The 19,751-nt window shown below is 30.2% G+C and overlaps 2 protein-coding genes across 4 annotated transcripts; both read left to right on the forward strand.

The window, feature by feature from the left end:
- Window positions 1-1,199: 1,199 nt before the first annotated feature.
- On the forward strand, window positions 1,200-13,253 carry LOC8266867 (MADS-box protein SVP). Of its 2 annotated transcripts, XM_015721467.3 has the most exons (9): window positions 1,204-1,493; window positions 2,185-2,392; window positions 9,162-9,240; window positions 9,624-9,679; window positions 9,793-9,892; window positions 9,991-10,032; window positions 11,989-12,030; window positions 12,110-12,246; window positions 12,762-13,253. In XM_015721467.3, the coding sequence occupies exons 2-9, from the start codon at window positions 2,211-2,213 to the stop codon at window positions 12,778-12,780; spliced, it is 657 nt and encodes a 218-aa protein (XP_015576953.1). In that variant the 5' UTR covers window positions 1,204-1,493; window positions 2,185-2,210; the 3' UTR covers window positions 12,781-13,253. The 2 variants fall into 2 exon arrangements, with proteins under 2 accessions (XP_048231369.1, XP_015576953.1); XM_048375412.1 differs by lacking the exon at window positions 11,989-12,030 and having other exon boundaries at window positions 1,200-1,493.
- Window positions 13,254-13,972: 719 nt separating this feature from the next.
- LOC8266868 (guanosine nucleotide diphosphate dissociation inhibitor At5g09550) lies at window positions 13,973-18,181 on the forward strand. Of its 2 annotated transcripts, XM_002522609.3 has the most exons (13): window positions 13,976-14,547; window positions 15,095-15,157; window positions 15,256-15,339; window positions 15,438-15,545; window positions 15,637-15,809; window positions 15,913-16,024; window positions 16,147-16,227; window positions 16,307-16,369; window positions 16,794-16,895; window positions 17,000-17,124; window positions 17,300-17,510; window positions 17,711-17,785; window positions 17,888-18,181. In XM_002522609.3, the coding sequence occupies exons 1-13, from the start codon at window positions 14,461-14,463 to the stop codon at window positions 17,933-17,935; spliced, it is 1,332 nt and encodes a 443-aa protein (XP_002522655.1). In that variant the 5' UTR covers window positions 13,976-14,460; the 3' UTR covers window positions 17,936-18,181. The 2 variants fall into 2 exon arrangements, with proteins under 2 accessions (XP_048231416.1, XP_002522655.1); XM_048375459.1 differs by lacking the exon at window positions 17,888-18,181 and having other exon boundaries at window positions 13,973-14,547; window positions 17,631-17,744.
- The last annotated feature ends 1,570 nt before the right edge of the window (window positions 18,182-19,751 follow it).

Here is a 19,751-nt window from a genome sequence, read left to right on the forward strand (position 1 = left end):
ACTTTTTAGTTTTACAAAATATTATGATGTCATAAATTTATTTTTATTAATTATTATCTAAAATAAAACAGTTATTATCTCCATAAAATTATACACCAAATTTCTCTACAGAGGGAGTACAACAGTCGGTGGAAGTGGTAAATTGTATTTTTATTTTTAATTTTATTATTTATCCTCCGAGTTGACCAAGAGATTTAACAAGTTAATTTTGTAAAATAAAATATTTTATTTTTTATATTATTAATAATAGAAATAAATTCTATATTTTATAAAAAAAATAGATTCATATCGCAAATAAAAAGTGAATTAAAATATATATTCAATCACTAATAAGAGAGAATGTAAAAATTGAAAAAATACAAAAAGGATTTATAGCCATTAAATGTAGTAATAATTAATGGTGGAAAATTGTGTGAAACTAAAAGTATTTGGATATGTGGATCCTCTTATATACTCTCTCTCTCTCTCTCTCTCTCTATATATATATATATATATATATATATATACACTGTAAGAGTACATGTATCTAAATTACTATATTGTCACATGATAATGTTGTGATTTTTTAATAAATTTAGCTCATATTTATTTATACAATAAATTAGTTTAATTTTAAAAGTAATTGAGGCATCTTAAAGTACTAAAAAATAATTATTACAGGGAAATTATAATTCTAGTAAGCTTTTAAACTAAAAAAATTATTTAAAATTAAAGGAAGATCAAATTAACAGCCAATATTTGCTCTAATATTTTTCAGTGGTCAAAATATCACAGTTCATAGCAATTGCCCCCATCCATGCTTTCGAAATTAATATTTTTTTTAAGTAAAATGTCTAATATTTTAAGATTTTTTTTTTAATTTTTAAAATAAAATCTTATATCCTATATATGATCATAAATAAAATCTTTAGAATGATAAAAAATTCAAATATTTTATGTGTGTATATATATATATTTTTATATATTAAATAGATAAATAAATTTAGGGTTGAAAATGCTTGACTGACTTTTTATATGCAATAGAGATTTTTTTATTTTATTTCATTAATTGACTTTAAATAGATACGAATTCGAAACCTTAGGCGTAAAATTAGAAATTGATTGATTTTATATGATTTTTTAAATAGAAATTTAAAAAATAATTTCTGTTTAAGTATAAGAAAAGGGACTAAAAATAAAGACTAAAAACATAGCCACTCTCCACTTCTTTGTTTGCTTGGCCATAAAAAGAATCTTTTTCTCTTTCCAGCTTCAACTCTACTGTGTACTGCTGCTACTGTTAGGTTAATATCTCTCTCTCTCTCTCCCTTTTTAATAGGATTGGTGGACATATTTATGTAAGGATTCACCAATAAACAGCTGCACAGTAGCACCCAAGAAACAGACAACTGAAACTCATTACTGCATCCAACCCAATTTAATCCTTGTATATATTGTGTCTCCTGCTACTTTTAGCAGCAAATGTGCTTGCAAGATTTGTAGTCTTGACTTTGGTAAGTTACAGTTCATTCTGAGAATCACCACCTGCTGCTGTTGTTAGCTTTGCATATTTTTTCAAGGTCTTTTTCCTTGGTTTCATCAGATTCTTCATTTCTTTATTAGTTTGTTTATTTATTTGTTTTATCATTTTATAGAGAGTTTTCAGATTCTTGGCTTGATTTGGCAAAAAAGATTAAAAATAAATAATAATTTTATTATTATTATTTTTATAGTTTCTTCTATTTCCTTATCTGTAAGTGTTCTCTACAATCTTCATTTCCATTTACAGAAACATTCTCTTTATAAGGTCTACAGTTTATCTTCTCTTTTATTAATTTATTGATTAAGATAGAACAACTAGCTAAAAGACTTTTGTTTTCTTGGATTTTCTATATATAGTCATCTTTTTTCTTCTTTGATTTTTTTTTTTCCTTTGAATAGATCTTCTGCTATGGCTGGTCTTTCTTTGTTGGGTCTGTATAAGGTAGTTCGATGTCTTGTATGCAAGATCTATTCTTGATTTCTTGTAATTACTAACCACTATACTTAATTTAATCTTCTCAGGTATGCTTTAATTATTATTTTCATATTCTCTTAGGTAGATTTCTTGATGCTGTTTTTTGTCTCCCTCTTTACACACTCTTTCTTGAACTATAGCTAGTTTAATTAGAAAATGATTTCTTCTTTTGGTTGATCTGCATGAAGGGTTTTCTTTTTGGATTAAAAAGAAAATGACAAGGCAAAAAATCCAGATCAAGAAGATTGATAACATAACAGCAAGACAAGTGACTTTTTCAAAGAGAAGAAGAGGGCTTTTCAAGAAAGCTTATGAACTATCAACTCTTTGTGATGCTGAGATAGCTCTTTTAGTCTTTTCTGCTACTGGAAAGCTTTTTGAGTATGCTAGCTCTAGGTAATCATTTGATCTCTCTCTCTCTCTCTCTCTCTCTCAATTTCTCATTTTCATTTTGTACTAAAAATCTCCTTCCCTTTTTTTAAATTTTATCTTTTTTTACCCTTTTCTTTGAGATCTTATTCATTGCTGCTTATCTTGGATGAATGATATATGTTTTCTATTCTAACAAACAAAACTTAGAAAAGAAGAGAAATGGCTGAAATTTATGTTCAGTAGATTCTTTTGGTTTTTGTAAGGAAAAGTTTTATTTTCTTGTACTACAGAAGGAGAAAGACAGTGACTAGGTTGGTGGATACATATATATATATATATACACACACACTTTTACACCCTGAAGAGTCTGATGTACATACAATACAATTATTTTTATTGTTTTTTTTCTTTAATCTTTCAAAGAGAAGATACATATATATACACAACAATAATCTCCTGTTATTGCTAATAAATTATAAGTTAGCTTTTTTGTTCTTTTTCTAATAGATTATTGTACTTGCTCTATTCTTAGATATCAAAAACTACTCATGCAGATGTGAACAACCACAAAACCACATCACAGTTGTGCTCATAAAATACATTATGTAATTATATATTTAACAAATTATAAGATTGAAGTATGTTTTAGGCCAAGCAATACTAATGTTCAGACCTGAAATGAAATTAAGATTCTTGAGCTGATGGTGGCCAATCACAGATAAGCTTCTGTACTATATATATTCTATGAAAAAGAAAATTCAGGAGCTAGAGATCTAGCTGGCTAGATACTGCTATTAGGGTAAGATTTGCATTAGCATGTTACCATATTGGTGTCAATCTGTAAAAGTTCTCAACAATGACAGATCACATTTTGATGAATCTATAGTACAGTTTGTGCATAAAATGGGTACTTTATGCTTGTATAAAGGTAGCTATTCTATGCCATCTAAGGTAAAGTTGGATTTTAGTTGTAAAGTTCTAGACTGATATGTACCTTGTTTGAATCACAAGAGGTGAAATTGGAGATATATACAAGATGACAAGTACAGCATGAGGCAAATGTTGGTGTCATAAGATTACACTAAATTATTACTAGAAGTTAAGACTGCATGTATTGAGAGGAAAACCAAAATCCTAAGGAGGAAGAAGAGGGCTTGCTACTAGGTATTGTTGGGTCATGATCACAAAAGATATAGAGAGAACCATTAGAAACTAGTATAGTAAATTGTTGCTACACAACAACTACAAATGTCTAAAGTTATTATAACTATACAATATAATGTCATAATATATGTTTCTAAGAGATTATAGTATGTGATTATATTTCATGACATGTTATGCACATGAATCCAGAAACAAATGTCCAAGACATTAACAATGCACATAAGAAATGAATGAACAGTAAAAAGATTTGGAGTCACATAAAGCAATTTGAAAAGCAACATAGAAGTTCCTTTTTTGTTACCACATGTGCTCTCAGAGAGTATTTTTGTTTCTGTACACTTAATTCTCTTCTATCTGAACTTGTAAATCCATTACTTTGAGAGGTACATGTATATATTAGAAGGTTTCTTTTCTTGTGCTTTCTTGTTTGTTCTTGTCATCTTTCTCTTCCTATTTCCTCTACAATACATAGAAGAACCTTAAACTGTAACATTTGATTATATTAAAACATTAGTTACAAAGAAAAGAAAAGAAAAGATAAGATAATCATTGAATTTGATTCAATTTCTTTTGCTGTTGTGATTGCTGTTGTATACTTGGACCTTTGTATCTTCTAACACACGAAACGAGTACTAAGGTAATAATATGGGTTTCAGAACAAAAGGTACAGTGATGATTAAAGGGAAATTTGAGTGTTGCCTACTAAAAGGAAATGAAAAAGCTAAATAAAAGGTGAGAAAATTTAGGATTTGATGTACGAAAGTGTATAGTTTTAGAACTGTACTCTTAAACTTCTATTCTTTTTTATTCTTTGAGATAATGTCTTCTTAAATACTGAAAAATTACCCCACCCTCCTTAAAGAATTACTGCATTATCAGTGTTTGGATATAGCAGAATTTTGATGGGTCATTACTGATAAATTCTCTAAATAAAAGAAAGTTATAAAAATGGAACAATAGAAACAATCAAAGCCATATTTATAATTGAGTTTTTACACATAGCAATCGTAACTAAATCAAACAATTAATTAAAATATTGATTCAAACAATCAATTCACAATTAGAAAATCAATACCTTAATATAAAACTTCAACCTTTTGAATGGAATGAATTTTTGACATAAATAATATTAGTTTCATGAAAATAAGAAAAACTAACACTCTCCCTCAACTTAATTATGCACTTAGTCATATGACTAAGTGCATAACTTGAAATAATAAAATGGAGAAGTAAACAATTAAAGCAACAAAGCTAAAACAAACAGAAATCTTTTGAAACCTTACTTGTTGATGGGTGTAAAGGAAATAAGTGAAGATAGCTAAATCCTTGCCAATCGATATTATTTAACGGGTGAAATATTTTTCTGTCATAATTTTTAATCACAGAAAAAAATCACATACTAAAAATTATTAAATAATAAAATCACGAGGTATTTTTCTTTTATGCTTATCCTTAAAAAACAAAATAGTGATCAAACAAACACTATTGGTAATAGAAGAAGAGATAAAGAATGTTGTATACTTTTCTTACAAGAATGGCATATGAATTTATTGCATTATTAATTCTTAATAAATTTTCAAAACAAGAAGGAAAAATTAAAGGTGGAATGCTATGTATAGTTCGTCTTGATAATAGTCTTATATCATACGCAATGATATCTAAGGGTAATATTGGATTAAGAGAATTAAAACTTTGAATAGAATTTTAACAGAATTAAAAATTAATATATTATTTAATAATAACTTTAAAAAATTTTGTAAAGATTATGAGGTATTTGGTGCCGACTTTTATAACTTTGAAATTCTATGAAAATCATTATCACTTTTGTAAAGACTATATAAGTAAATCAGTCTTTAAAAACTTATTAATTTTGATATATTTTACATAATTTTGTACGTGGTAGTATAAATATAAAATTTAAGAATTCTTTTTCACTTCCTCTTAAGATTTTAATTGACTTTATTTTTTTCTTTTTTGAAACTCATATTTCTTCTTTTTTAAATTCTCCTGCATATTATCACTATTTTTCTTCATTATACTCTTTATTTGAGAAAAGAATAAAAGATTGGTTGAAACTCAATTATAAAATAAATAATTAACCAAAAATTTTCAATTTTATTTTGGAGGGTCCCTAATATAAAAGATTTAAAATTTTAAGCAAAGAGTAGTGAAGGTTTAATTAGAGAAATCGTGCTATGATCATTATTTTTTCAAAGAAAATTATTATTCTTGACCGAGAAGTAGTGTTCATATTATGAAATAGAAATTTAAGTGAGTATGAATTTGACATAAATAATGAAGTTTATTATTTAAGTATGGAGTTGCAGATAACATTATATCGAACAATGCTTGAAGTAAAATTAGAAAAGAGCAAGAGCATAATGATTATGAAAAATAATAAAATAATTATTTATGAAAATTATTAAAATTAATAAAAGTCAATCAATATTTTTAAAAGTTTTAATTGAATACATCTTTTTGGTTTTATTTCTTTTACAAATATATATATTTATATGTATTCAATTACAATTTTATCATTAGAAAAAGATATACATGTTGTTAATTAAAAGTGTGTCTCATAACCAACCCCAAGTAATATGTCAAACTCATAATCTTTGTCTGTTTTAAGTATATTTATGAAAATCATTTGCTTAACTTGGCAGTGGAAAGCCATTTCTCATAAAATGTGAAATGAAAACGTGAGATTGGTGAGATTGTAATCCTAAAATCTATTTTTAAAATATTGCAAAATATTAAATATTTATGTTTCCAATGCTTTTTTTGAAGAGTTTGCTACTTAAGAGAAAAGGAAGATTCATCAGTTTTACATAATAATACGAAAGAATTATTGAAATTTGAGTAGTGTATTAGTAGTTTCTAATTCTTTCATTTTTAATTAAAAATGTCTTCTTCTCGTATCAGAATGAAATTTTCTTGTTCCTTTCTTGTTGGTTGTCCAATGTCTAGTCTTCATGAACCAATAATATTTAGAAAAAAAAAAAAGAAATATTGCAAATAGGTCCTCTTTTAATCAAATGGACACGGATATGAATTACCATTAGTGGCCAATTTTTAAAAGAAGAATTCTCAACTTTTTAGTTCTTAAGAAAAATAGATCAATTAGCTGCTAGTATCTTTTTCATGGTACATTAGGAAGAAAATTGCATTATCTTTTTTAATAGGATTGTATCACATCAAAACTAATTAGAAAAATATATTTTCCACCTTGTATAACATGTACACAAACTATGAGTGTATAACTTTAAGTTTCACTTAACCATCTTAAAACTTACTGCCAAAAATCAAATTGAATTACATTGTATTGCTATGGTTGCCAATTAGCCCTTAGCCTAGTGGTTAAGGGTGAGACGACCATGATATAAGGGTCATGAGTTCAAATTCTACTACCTTCGAGGAATTTACTTCAAGTGTTAGATAGGTGCAATTCTCTGTGGATCAGTCCTCTCCACTAACATGTATTAATTATATATCTGGCAAAAGAAGCATTATTATGGTGCAATTTAGTTCAAGCATATTAATTTTTTAGGTCAATTACCGGAATCAAAAAGAAAAAAATGTACAAGAAAAAAGAGCCCAAATTTTAATGTTGCACATATGGTAGGCTGACCTTGGAAAAATGACTCAATAAAGATAGGGAATGAATGCCAAAATAAGGATAAAAAAATGTCCAGACAATGAGTAGCTCCTAGTAAACCTTTCGGTACGAAGTTATAGGATAATTGCATTGCACATCGATATGAGAAAGAGTGCGATTGAACTTATATGTGTAAGCATTGTATCTAATCTATGAGGTAAGGCATTTTTTGATAGTTTTATTTTGAAAGTGGATAGAACTTCAAGGTTAAACGTGTTGAGTTTGAGAAAATTCTTAGGAAGTATTCTAACCTACCAAATAGGTAAAATCATGAGAATCAATGGTTTGAAGTGGATAATTTATCATATGATATAGAGTCATTACAAAATGGTATTAGTGAACCCTTCAATAGATTTTTAGTTCAAGAATGAATGAACCATATAAAGCTGGAAGACACATAACAATTCGGCCGGAAGAAGTGACCCAATAGAAATGGAGAGTTAACCCTAAGGCAAGAGTAATAAGATGCCTAAGCAAAGAGTAAATCCTGATAGGCAGCTTCTAGGATAGTATACTTTTGTGGTACAAGAATGTATAAATGAATCGAATAGTATATTAAGAAAGAAAAAAGTATGACTGAATTATATGTGTAAGAAAAAAAGGGATAAGAATGTAAGATTTGAAAGGTAAAGTAAAGAAGTTGTCGTGTGAATTAAACCGGTTAGTTAGACACGTTATGATTTGGTTTCTCAAAGTTGAAAAAACAAATTGAACCATACATAATAGATAAAAAGAAATTGTTATTATCAATTTGATTTACTTTTCCCACTATAAATATAATAGTTCTACAAAAATAAATCAAATTGATAACATCCTTTTGTCTTTTTTTTTTTAATTTTTAATACATTTTCCACTCTTTATGATTTTATTCTAATTTACAAGAATAAATTAAATAATAAGTAATTTATTAATATTAAAAATTAAATAATCTTTATTTCATTCTGTCTTCTTACTATAAAACATTTATGAAAGACTTTTTATTTGTTTTGCGAACAGCCTGGTTTTTTTATTCCTTCTGAAAAGCGAGTGTGAAATACCTTATGTAATTTCTTTGTGGCTATACACTTAAAACTAAGCAACTCACCGTCTTTCGGATAACTATTAGTATTAGCTCCTTTTTTCAGAGCATTATTCTATTTAAATTGAAAAATTAAAACAAATTAATAAAACTCAGTCAATTTGTTTTTCTTTTTATGAAAATAGTAAAGAAAATGCATCAAACAATGTACTGTGGCACCCCCTTGGTTGGGTTTTGTTATTAAAAATAATAGAAAAAGGAAAATTAGTAAACCTATTGGATAAAAGGTATTTTGCAGTAGACTGTGCTTTATGGCAGAAAAATATTATTTGATTGTAGCATATTCTAATATTCTACAAAAGTGCTAAGCTTTTTATTTTCTATTAATTGTATTTTCTCTTGAAATTTTAGAGGAAGGGGAGCCTAGGTAATGTAATTTACCCTAGAAATCTTTAGGGCTGAAATGTTAATAATATGCAGGCTAGTCACTACATAATTTATTATTGTGTGATTGTTTCCAACCTTATAAATTTGAAGCCCTAATATGGCATATTGAAATTGCTAAACTTTTGAATAGCAAGGTACTTTGAGGTTAGGGCAATTTCATTGGAATTAGACATGAGTGCATGTGGGAATGTGAGGAAGAAAGGCAATGGGGTCCTTAATATTTACTCAGGGAAGTGAAGTTAATGATTAATTATTGTTTAATGAGGATTACCATATATAATGAGTTTCTTGGAAAAGGTTCAAAATTAGGGTTTACTATTATTAACTTTTGTTTTTGTGCTGATTATACCTTTTAGTGGTGGTTAATTTTGGTTTTCTTTTTTCCTAAATATTATTTACTTAGAAATTATAACCTAGGGTTTGCTATATATTCTGATATTATTTTTCTTTCTTGTAATTTTAGTTCACAATAAACTAATCAAATGGTCAAATCTCTTTTGCTTTTGAAGTCTGAATCAAGTGATTGAAAGGCACAATCTGCATCCAAGGAACCTTGGAAGGTTGGATCAACCATCTCTTGAGCTTCAGGTAAGATATCATACACTTTGAAGTTATTGGGTACATATTACTCTAAGATTGCTAATTCTTGACTTTCTCAAGAAGTTTTGACAATGTAGCTGTATGTGTTTGCTAAAAGAAAAGCTGATTAGAATGTAAATGTGAATTCACTACTCAATAGTCATGAATTGATAATAGCTGAATCTATTAAGAAAAACATTTAAAGATAAATTATATGTACTACGAGGAAAAGAGGATTTAGCGACGGATAAAATCAGTTGTCGACAGACTAGGGACGGACTTTATTTATGACTACAAAGCTAGTCATGATCTTTAAAGCTTGTGGTGCTATAATTGTTCAAAGACAGCAATATAAACATTGAAAGCATTTTTCTTTCTTCTTCTTCTTTTAGCTTGAAAACTGTACTGCATTGAGCAAGGAAGTAGCAGAGAAGACGCAAGAACTGAGGTAAATATATCAGGTCTATTAATTAATTTAGAATATTGACATAGCAGATGCTCATTTTTCCAGTTTACACTTTCTGGGATGAGCATGACTGCCAATGATGTTTATACGTGCAGGCAGATGAGGGGAGAAGAGCTACAAGGGTTGAGCATGGAAGAACTGCAACAATTAGAGAAGTCACTTGAAGGAGGCCTGAAACGAGTTATGGAAACAAAGGTTCCTGCAATTGCATCTTTTGTATTCATTTACCCGTTGTTGAAAACTTCAGACATTGGAGCTTACAATTTTATGCACTTCTCTGTGTTTCTCTGCAGGATGATGCTATTACCAATGAAATCAATGACCTCAAAAGAAAGGTGAGATGCCTATCTCTGAAGTTGTTCCAAGCCAATTCATTCTGGCAGTTCTTAGTAAAACGAGACATTAGAATTGTTTTTATTCTTAAACATATGTTACATACTTATTTTTCAAGTGCATGAATTTTAATATCTAATTAAACGTTATATTTTATATAGTGAAAATTATAAATAGATTGGCCCAATTATGTTTTTTAGGCACGTCAATTATACTTAATAATTTTTTATTTTTAAACATATGAAATATGATTAAAATAGTTAGTTATTTAAGGTACATGATTAAAAAAATAATAGTTTTTTTTTTTTGGAAAATGTTAATCATATTTAATAATTATAAAGCAAGTGGTGAACTTTTTTCACCATTAGAAATTAATGAATCGGTACATTACCCTAATGAAACCATTTCCTTTTTTTTTTTTTCTCTTTTTCTGATGATATATTAAAACCATTTCAATTCACATTGAAGACAAGACTTTTGTGGATTATTTTTACTGCTTTTACAATTTATTATATATATGTATGTTATTTTATATGATATATGTTTATATTAGTAATTTTTTATTCTTTTATTGATATTTTTTTTAAGATAGAAATCGAAATTATGGGCTTGAGATGGTTATAAATAAGAAATATTTTTACCTAAATTTAGTGTATGTTCCATTTATATATTAAATCGATAATAATTAATACATATTTATTAATTTTAATAATAAAATATATATCAATTTATTCAATATCAAAATATAAAATACTCATAATATATGTCACTTTTCTATTTGTTGTGGCGTATACACCAAGCCTATCAGAATTTTTCTATAAATAATATGCAGATAATTTTAATAGAATTTGAGAAGAACAAGAACAACAATAATAATAATAATAATAATAATAATAATTTTAATATTATTATTATTGTTATTATTATTAATATTAATATTATTATTATTGTGAGAAGAGATAAATGATAAAGTATCTTACATGTTGCCATTCTAGTAATTGTACCCAACTCGTAATTAATGTATACTTCAAGTAAAAGAACTTTTATTTTTATTATTCTAATAAAATTAAATAAAAAACTTAAAATTAAATCCCCTCTTTCCACTTCTATATGATTGTTTCTGTATAATGTTATATATAGACAAGCTTTATAATGAATTATGTGAAATCTCAGATTTCTGCTACTGACCCAACACATTTTTCCAGGTTGATTTAATTATCGAAATAAAACTAAAATATAGATGCAAGAACAGTAATAAGAAACTGCATGTATCACTGTTTCTTGAATCTCTATTTGATTAGTGTTTCAGAATAATTCACCATGAAATGCCAAGCCTTATATATATGCTCCAGAATAGCTTCCCAAATAATCGATGGCTTCTGTGTTTCTGAGTGTCGAACTGCTTTACATGGCGGCTCTGATACCAAGTGTTTCATAAGAACTCGACCCTCACTGGGGAGAAGAAAGAAGAGTCCAAAACCTTATCTCCATAATTGGTAAATATTAAGCATAGGGAAAGGGCTTTACAAGGATGAGAACAGGAAAATCAGTTTTTCTTTGTAAGTATAATAAAAAGACCCTCAAGTACATTACAACCAATTCCAACCCTTAAGTATCCGTGAATTTTGATTAGTTGCAATATTATAATTTTTGAATTGGGGTGGCTTCACTTTCTCTGCTGCTAGCTATGTCGTTTCTGTTTTCCAGTCTTTCTTGTTTGCTGGAGTGGTTATGTTTTTTTTCAGTTTCTTTTAGGAGGTAGTGAGGCTTTTTTTTTTTTCTTCTTGTTGTAGGGTTTATGCTTTCATATACTGATCTTTCTGTATTATCAGATGGGCTTTCATCAGTTGTGGCTCTTCAACTGGTTTTCACTAAATAAATTAATAAAATAATTCATGCTTACCCACACAAAAAAAAAAAAGTTAAATTCTTTTCTCTTGTTTCTTATTAATTCTCAGGGAGCTGAATTGATGGAAGAAAACGAGCGATTAAAGCAGCAAGTCTGTGAGATGTTACCTATCTCAATTTTTCTGTACCTTGTTACCTAATCTCACTTCTGAGCTCATTTCAATTTGGCAGATGGTGAATGCACCAGTAGAACGGCTGCAATTGCTTGAACAAGGGCAGTCATCAGATTCTATGATGACTAATACTAGCAGCGGCACAGCAGATCCTCCTCAAGATTATGAAGGCTCCTACACTTTCCTTAGATTGGGGTTGGTTGCTTACATTTATTTGCTTGCAGAAAGTTTCTTGATTGGTTTTCTTTTCCTCCTATTCAAGAAAACATTTACCAGGACTCTCTTTCATAACATACTGCACTTGGAGAACCTATTGGTCTACAATTAATCTTTAAGGGTTTTATACTCACTGAAACATAACATAAGATAATCTCATTTGATGCCACAATATGTTTCTTTCTATATATATATATATATATATATGTATGGAAGGGTAGGCTGAATTTGAGACTTTACCCGAAGTTGAGAGATTTGCTCGTCCCTAGGTTAAACATTATTTCATCAGTTGTGGCTCTTTCTTATTAGATAAGCATTCTTGAATTATAGGAATCAAAGATTAAGCTATCACAGTATGCTCAGTTTTTTTATACTTGCTTATTACATAGGATAAGCATTTTATGTGACTGAATGCATATAGATTGCGTTTTGCTTTACCATCTGGAGACCATTGAAGGTTAGCTAAAGTGCAATCTTGAAATGTTATATTGCAGGTTACCATCCCCAAATTGAATCCTGAAGGATGAAATGATCACAAAGTATCAATGGCATAGCCCAGATTATTGTGCTAATTTCACGGAGGAAAATTAATTCTTATCAAATAAGAAGTAGAAAATCCATCCATCTCAGTCATATTTAAAATCCTTATAAGCTAGCTTCTTATCTGTTTGTCAATTCCAGGAGAAATGGGCATATGGGAGTTCTGCATTTGCATGGATGGACGATCGTTATGTGTCTATATGTATATGTGTAGATAAAGCCTCTGATTATTGCAGCCTTTTAAAGGGTGCATTTTTGGACCAATAAGAAATATGTAGATTTTCTATTTCAAGGTAATATATATATAGACAAATAACGTAGGTGGTCTGAGTAAGACCTTCATCTTATGTGTATTTGACTGGTAAGAATGATGAGAATATTAGTATTGTGTTTGAAGAACATGGCATTAATCTTTTTATCATATTAATATGAAATTTTGCCAGAGAGATGATAAAATTTAACCTAGGAGCTTCTAGAGACAAAATCACTAATGTAGCTTAGCTTGGGAGAATGCTAGTTGTCTTCTGGATGAATAAGCCAGCAATTTTATTAAAAAGAGAGAATATGGGAAACCTCCTCTATTTGGCACTAGCTATCCCCATTACACCCCAAGCTAAAGCTCCGATCCAAGAGGAAAAACCCATATAATTACATGGACAACAGCACAAAAACAACAACCCTATGTAAGTAGGACCTTCCCAGGAATGGCTCAAGAAGCTCTTGAGGGGCCATTTACAACCTGTACAGCAAAGTTACTCACTACCAAATTACATTTCAAATCTGTTCAACAATCAAGGAGCCATCACGAGACACAACCCAACAGATATGGACAGCAGTAATATAATTAAGCAACAAAACAATCGCCAATGGCAACAGCATAAAAGAGATAGCAGCATGACCAACTTGTTTTTATGGACTAGTAACAGCAGCAAACAAATCCAAAACCACTCCTAGGCGAGACCATATCAACAATATATTAAGTAGCAGAAAGCTACAGCTATGGCAGGTGCACAGAGAAGCTGTCATTTGAAAAAGACTACTTAGCTATCACCCTTAGGGCGGGTTCATTTTCCCCTGAATAATTTGATGAATTTAGTATTTCCTTTGATTAATTTCATGAATGGGAGATTTTGCGACTCATTAACAATGTTATGTTTGGTAAAGAGATTTCGTGCAAATTGAAGAGATGAAAATTGTTAAGAGATAGGATATCATAGGCGGGCTGAGCTTAATAGAAAAATAGTAGAAATTCTACCAGTCTTAATTGATCCAAATCCGAATTAAATTTCGTTAAACTCATAAATCCATTTTCCTTTCTCTTTAAGTTTTCTCTCATTCCCAAACAAAGCCTTAATCCCACATCCACATATACGGTACAATAAAAAGTTAAGGTGTAGAGGCAGCATTAGTCCGTTAATATCGTTGGTTCCCGCTAAAGACCTGCTCAAGATCACACCAAATAAACCAAAAAAAAAAAAAAAAAAGAAAGAAAGAAAAAAAGACTCTTTCTTATACTCTCTCTATTACTCTCTTTGCCTTTTGCACATATGAAAAACTGCATCTAATAACCTTTCTTTTTTTGTTCTTTTTACCCTTTACTTAATTGGATTGAGATTGAGATTTTGTTGTGTAATTAATAGCAAATTGATAACAATGGATGAAGAATATGATGTGATAGTTCTTGGTACTGGTCTCAAGGAATGCATTCTTAGTGGTCTTCTTTCTGTTGATGGACTCAAGGTATAATTCAACTGGATTGTTTTTTTTTTTTTTTTGTAATTTAAACAAACTGTATTAGAAGCTAATCATAACTTGTTCTTGTTTTTATTAGTACTTTTGGAATTTCTAAGAAACTGATTTGGGTTTTATGCTGTTTATGGAATTTTACTAGTTACAACTTGCAACACATGGTTAGGTTTCATTTATACAAAAGCTTGTTACTGGGCATTTAAAAGATAAAAATAGATTTTTTTTTTAATCTAATTGATTAAATTCTTTAATTTTATATAATCTATCTTTGACCAAAAAAAAAAAAACTCAAATTTACTAGTTTTTTTAATAGAAATTGTCTTTAGAACTTTTAAAGAAAATTTGAGAAGTAGATTTGGCAATTGCAGCACCAAATGGATCTAATGCATATGAAAAGATTTGGGTTTTATCTTAAATTAGATATCTTTCTGTGATCTTTTAAAGCTATATTAGCAATCATTTTGGTTAATCTTATGTTTTTTACTTGTAATGTTTTAGTAATTAGAAACTAGAATATTAAAGTTTTCATCTGAAACAGGTGTTGCATATGGACCAAAATGACTATTATGGAGGAGAATCATCTTCTCTTAATCTTAATCAGGTGACTCTCCTATCATATACAAAAATCCAATTTTATTACAAAATACATTTCATAATTCTTAATTGTTCTTTCTTCTAACTCTCTTTGTAAATATATAGCTCTGGAAACGCTTCAGGGGTAGTGACAAGCCTCCGGAAAGCCTTGGTCCAAGCAAGGAGTATAATGTTGATATGATACCTAAGGTAGGATAGTAAGCCATTTGGTGATGATCAGGTCATTGATATCAGATTACTTTGCTTCTCTTCATTCTATAATTCCTTTCTCTGATATGGGTTTGTAGTTCATAATTGCCAATGGAAATTTGGTTCGGGTTCTCATCCATACTGATGTTACCAAGTATCTTAACTTCAAGGCTGTGGATGGTAGTTTTGTGTACAATAAAGGAAAGGTATGATTTACAGTGGTACTAGGATCGTCTCTAGAGGTGTGAGGTCTCGAGCTTGAATTATAATCAGCGCCCAATTGATATTTTTTTTCAGATATACAAAGTCCCAGCAAATGATGTCGAAGCACTGAAGTCACCTTTGATGGGGTTGTTTGAGAAGCGCCGGGCTCGCAAGTTCTTCATTTATGTCCAAGATTATGAAGACAATGATCCAAAATCTCATGAAGGACTTGACTTGAACAAAGTTACAGCAAGAGAGATTATCTCGTATGAACTATCTTATCTGCATATAATCTCTGCACAACTTCGCTCAGCCATTTTGATTATATACACATTGAAGTTGTTCTATATATATTATCATTTGGTGCAGAAAATATGGACTGGAAGATGATACCATTGACTTTATTGGTCATGCATTGGCACTTCATCTTGATGATAGTTACTTGGATCAGCCAGCTCTGGATTTTGTGAAGAGAATGAAGGTGTACTTATGGACCTTTAAAAAATAAGGCATTTTGTTAATTGGCAATTGCCCTTTTCTTGTCTGGAGTTGTTTGATTCTGAGAGTTGCTTTCTGACTCTCTTGCTATTTGTTTTTATAAAGCTCTATGCAGAGTCTTTAGCACGTTTCCAAGGGGGATCACCATATATATATCCAATGTATGGACTAGGAGAATTGCCTCAGGTTGGTTCTCATCTTTAATCCTTTGTGCATCTGGATTGCAAAGTTAAGTTGCTTTAACATCCTGTGATATTTTTAACAGGCATTTGCACGCTTAAGTGCGGTATATGGTGGAACTTACATGTTGAACAAGCCAGAATGCAAGGTAAGTCCGGCATGATATCTAGAAAGTTTTGCATATTTTTCTCACCATCATCTTCAGTTTCAAAAGGCTTGTGCCTGTGTTAAACCCTTGCGCTTGCCAAGTTTCAAGTTCAGGCAAATTGCTCTAGGCTTACCCTCATATAGTCCTTTAATACTGAATTGCTTCTGAGAATTAAGTATGCTATCTTCTTTTTAAAGAATGACTTCAAATGTTGATTATTCTGGTATTGGTATATGATAAGGCCTGAACTATATTTTTCTTTTGCCTGATTAGTTGAAAGTTATCTTATTTTCCACTCAACTAAACTAAGCGTCGATTCCCAAACTAACCCTCTTCGGCTATATGAACATGTATTATGTTCTACCATTACTCTCGCTATTCTTGGACTAATTATTATTATTATGTTCTGTTTTACACATTATAGGTGGAATTTGATGCAGATGGCAAAGCCATTGGCGTGACCTCTGAAGGGGAGACTGCTAAATGCAAGAAAGTTGTCTGCGATCCATCATATTTGTCCAACAAGGTAACCTCTACCAGAACTTAGAAACAATAATGATCTTCAATCTCTTACTCCACTACATGATGTGCTTGTGCTAAAATGAAACAAGGCTTCTTATGATGCATCAGGTTCAGAAAGTTGGGAAAGTCGCTCGTGCTATATGTATAATGAGCCATCCTATTCCGAACACCAGTGATTCTCACTCAGTCCAGCTTATTCTTCCACAGAAGCAACTTGGTCGCAAATCGGATATGTATGCCACCAAAATCTGTTCCCTCTCTTCTGCATGTCATTCTGTTCAGCATTTATCTGATATGATGGAAAGGGAAAATAAACAGATGCGAGTCGCAAATATCTGATTACTGCTAAAACAGATCAGGAAAAAAAATTATTCCGGGCTATTTTTAAAACTTTCAACATGGCTGCAGGTACCTTTTCTGCTGTTCTTATTCTCACAATGTTGCTCCCAGAGGAAAATATATAGCTTTTGTTACAACTGAAGCAGAGACAGACACCCCTGAAGTGGAACTGAAGCCCGGAATCGATCTGCTTGGTCCTGTGGATGAGATATTGTATGAAACTTATGACAGATACATACCTGCCAACAACCCTGAAGCCGACAATTGCTTCATATCTACTGTAAGTAGATGTAAAACTAGAACTTCTCATGTTTTTCTCTTTTACCCTTCTGGAGAAAAGATCTGTTGAAATCTGCATCACACAAAGTTTCAAACTTATCATTCATTGAACAACCTATAGTTTAGCATTTTCCAGGGATTTTGTTTCCATCCGAGCATTGTCAGGATTGAGTGACATATAATCATGAGAATTTACTGCAGAGTTATGATGCAACAACACACTTTGAGACCACAGTAGACGATGTGATTGCGATGTACAGTAAGATTACTGGAAAGGTAGCAATTCCTGTAGTGAAAGTATAGTGAAAATATTATAAACTATATATAAAATTTCAGTAAACCTTGACAATGAACATTTACCATTGCTGTATGTTGCAGACTCTTGATCTTTCTGTGGACCTGAGTGCTGCAAGTGCTGCTGAATAACAACATTTATTGTTTTCCACAATGGTCAAGCATTAGCAGGAGAACGCAAATGGGAAACTCTGCTCCTTCACCAGTTCATTGATTTTTATTTGTCTTACATGTGCTATGCCCGGATGGCTTCTAGTTGGCTAACCAATAATACTACTATTTGAAAGACACTGATTTTTGTTTTCCCTTCAATTGTTTTAATTAATTTATTATTTTAACATTTTTTTTTTATTAATTTAGATTATTAAGTACTATTAATTTAATTATGTGAAATATAAAAATTTGTACCAAATAAAAATAATATATGTTGATCAATAATTAATCACTAAATTTAATTAGCTAATTTAGTGTCTAACTATTTTTTAATAAATTATTAAATATTAAAAATTACCAAATGCTATAGATACATACATCCATATTATATTAGGATAGTCCATTTTTATTATTCTGATTGATCTTGAATATCATTTTGCCTCTAAAAGATGATTGTGATTAATCTCAAATTTCTTTCAACTTAAATAAAGGATTTTTTATTTTATTTTATTTTAATCCATTGGCTCAATAGAATGAGTACTCCATAATAAAATATTTTATTTTTTTACACTTACTATGTATAAAGTGATATGTTTCTATTTTAATATTAAAATATGATAATGATAAAATTTAATTTAATATCTTGTAGTCTTTTACAAATAAAAATACCAATTGGGCGGTCCAAATTTTCAAAATATTTTGAAATATGCATTTATTTATTTATTATATTTTTACTATAATTATTTTCATTTTTACATTTTTTTAAGAAAGAGCAAATTTTAAGTTTCTTAAAACTTTTTTACCTATTAGTTCTTAAATGTAATACTCAGGCCGGGGATTTTTAGGATCGAATAACCCATTTCCGGTGCTGAATCGAAGAAAGGATATCGACAACTACCTGAGATATTAAAACTCAGTGGTAACAAAATCTTCTCCTTCTTATTCTGGCATTTGCTCACTGATTCCAACAAGACTAGAGGTGGTGATAGGCTGGCGACGTTGAAAAGGTCACCTGGCAAGAGCTCAGCGTTGAATATGGCCAGACGTAGAGAAACAGAAGGAGAGAGAGGCGATGGCTGGTGTTCGGAAAAGAAAGCGCGAGAGGAATGAGTAGACATTTTATAGTAGTCAGAATTACATTTAAGCTCTTAAAAATGAATACTGTTTTATTAGTTCAAATTCTTAATATAATTTATATCTTTTATTATTTAATGATACAAAACTCTTATTTCCTATATGTAGAAATACAGTTGAATTTTAATCTGTGATGATTTATTAATATGAATTCTGAGATTATTGAGTATATGTGTTCTGTTATATACATGTATACTTGCAACGGTTCTTTTGCTATCTGTGATCATATTCTAACGTTCCTTTCTAGCTTGAGAAATGTGGAAGTGACCTTTCTTCCTTAGGGAAGAAAGGTCGCTCCTTTTCCATGTATTGGTGCCTGTGATGATCCAGTCTGAGGCCATGACCAACAGTTTTTGTATGTTGGTTCTTCTTGGAGGTCTTGGACTGTTGGTCCTTGCTAGTTGTGCTTTAGGCTTGTTCCTCAACACTCCCCATCAAGGCGGGTTCAAATAAATTAATGGAACCCATCTTGGTAAGAAGGCTATGATGATGAGATTTGTCTAGAGCCTTAGTAAAGATATCTACCAATTGTTCATTGCTCAATGGGGTTTCAATTTCTCCAGATTGAGCCTTTTCCCTTATAAAGTGACAACCTACTTCGATGTGTTTAGTGCGCTCGTGAAAGACGGGGTTTGAGGCAATATGTCTTGCTGCTTGATTG

The sequence above is a fragment of the Ricinus communis genome, chromosome 6, assembly GCF_019578655.1.
Source record: "Ricinus communis isolate WT05 ecotype wild-type chromosome 6, ASM1957865v1, whole genome shotgun sequence".
In the NCBI taxonomy this organism is placed as follows: domain Eukaryota; kingdom Viridiplantae; phylum Streptophyta; class Magnoliopsida; order Malpighiales; family Euphorbiaceae; genus Ricinus; species Ricinus communis.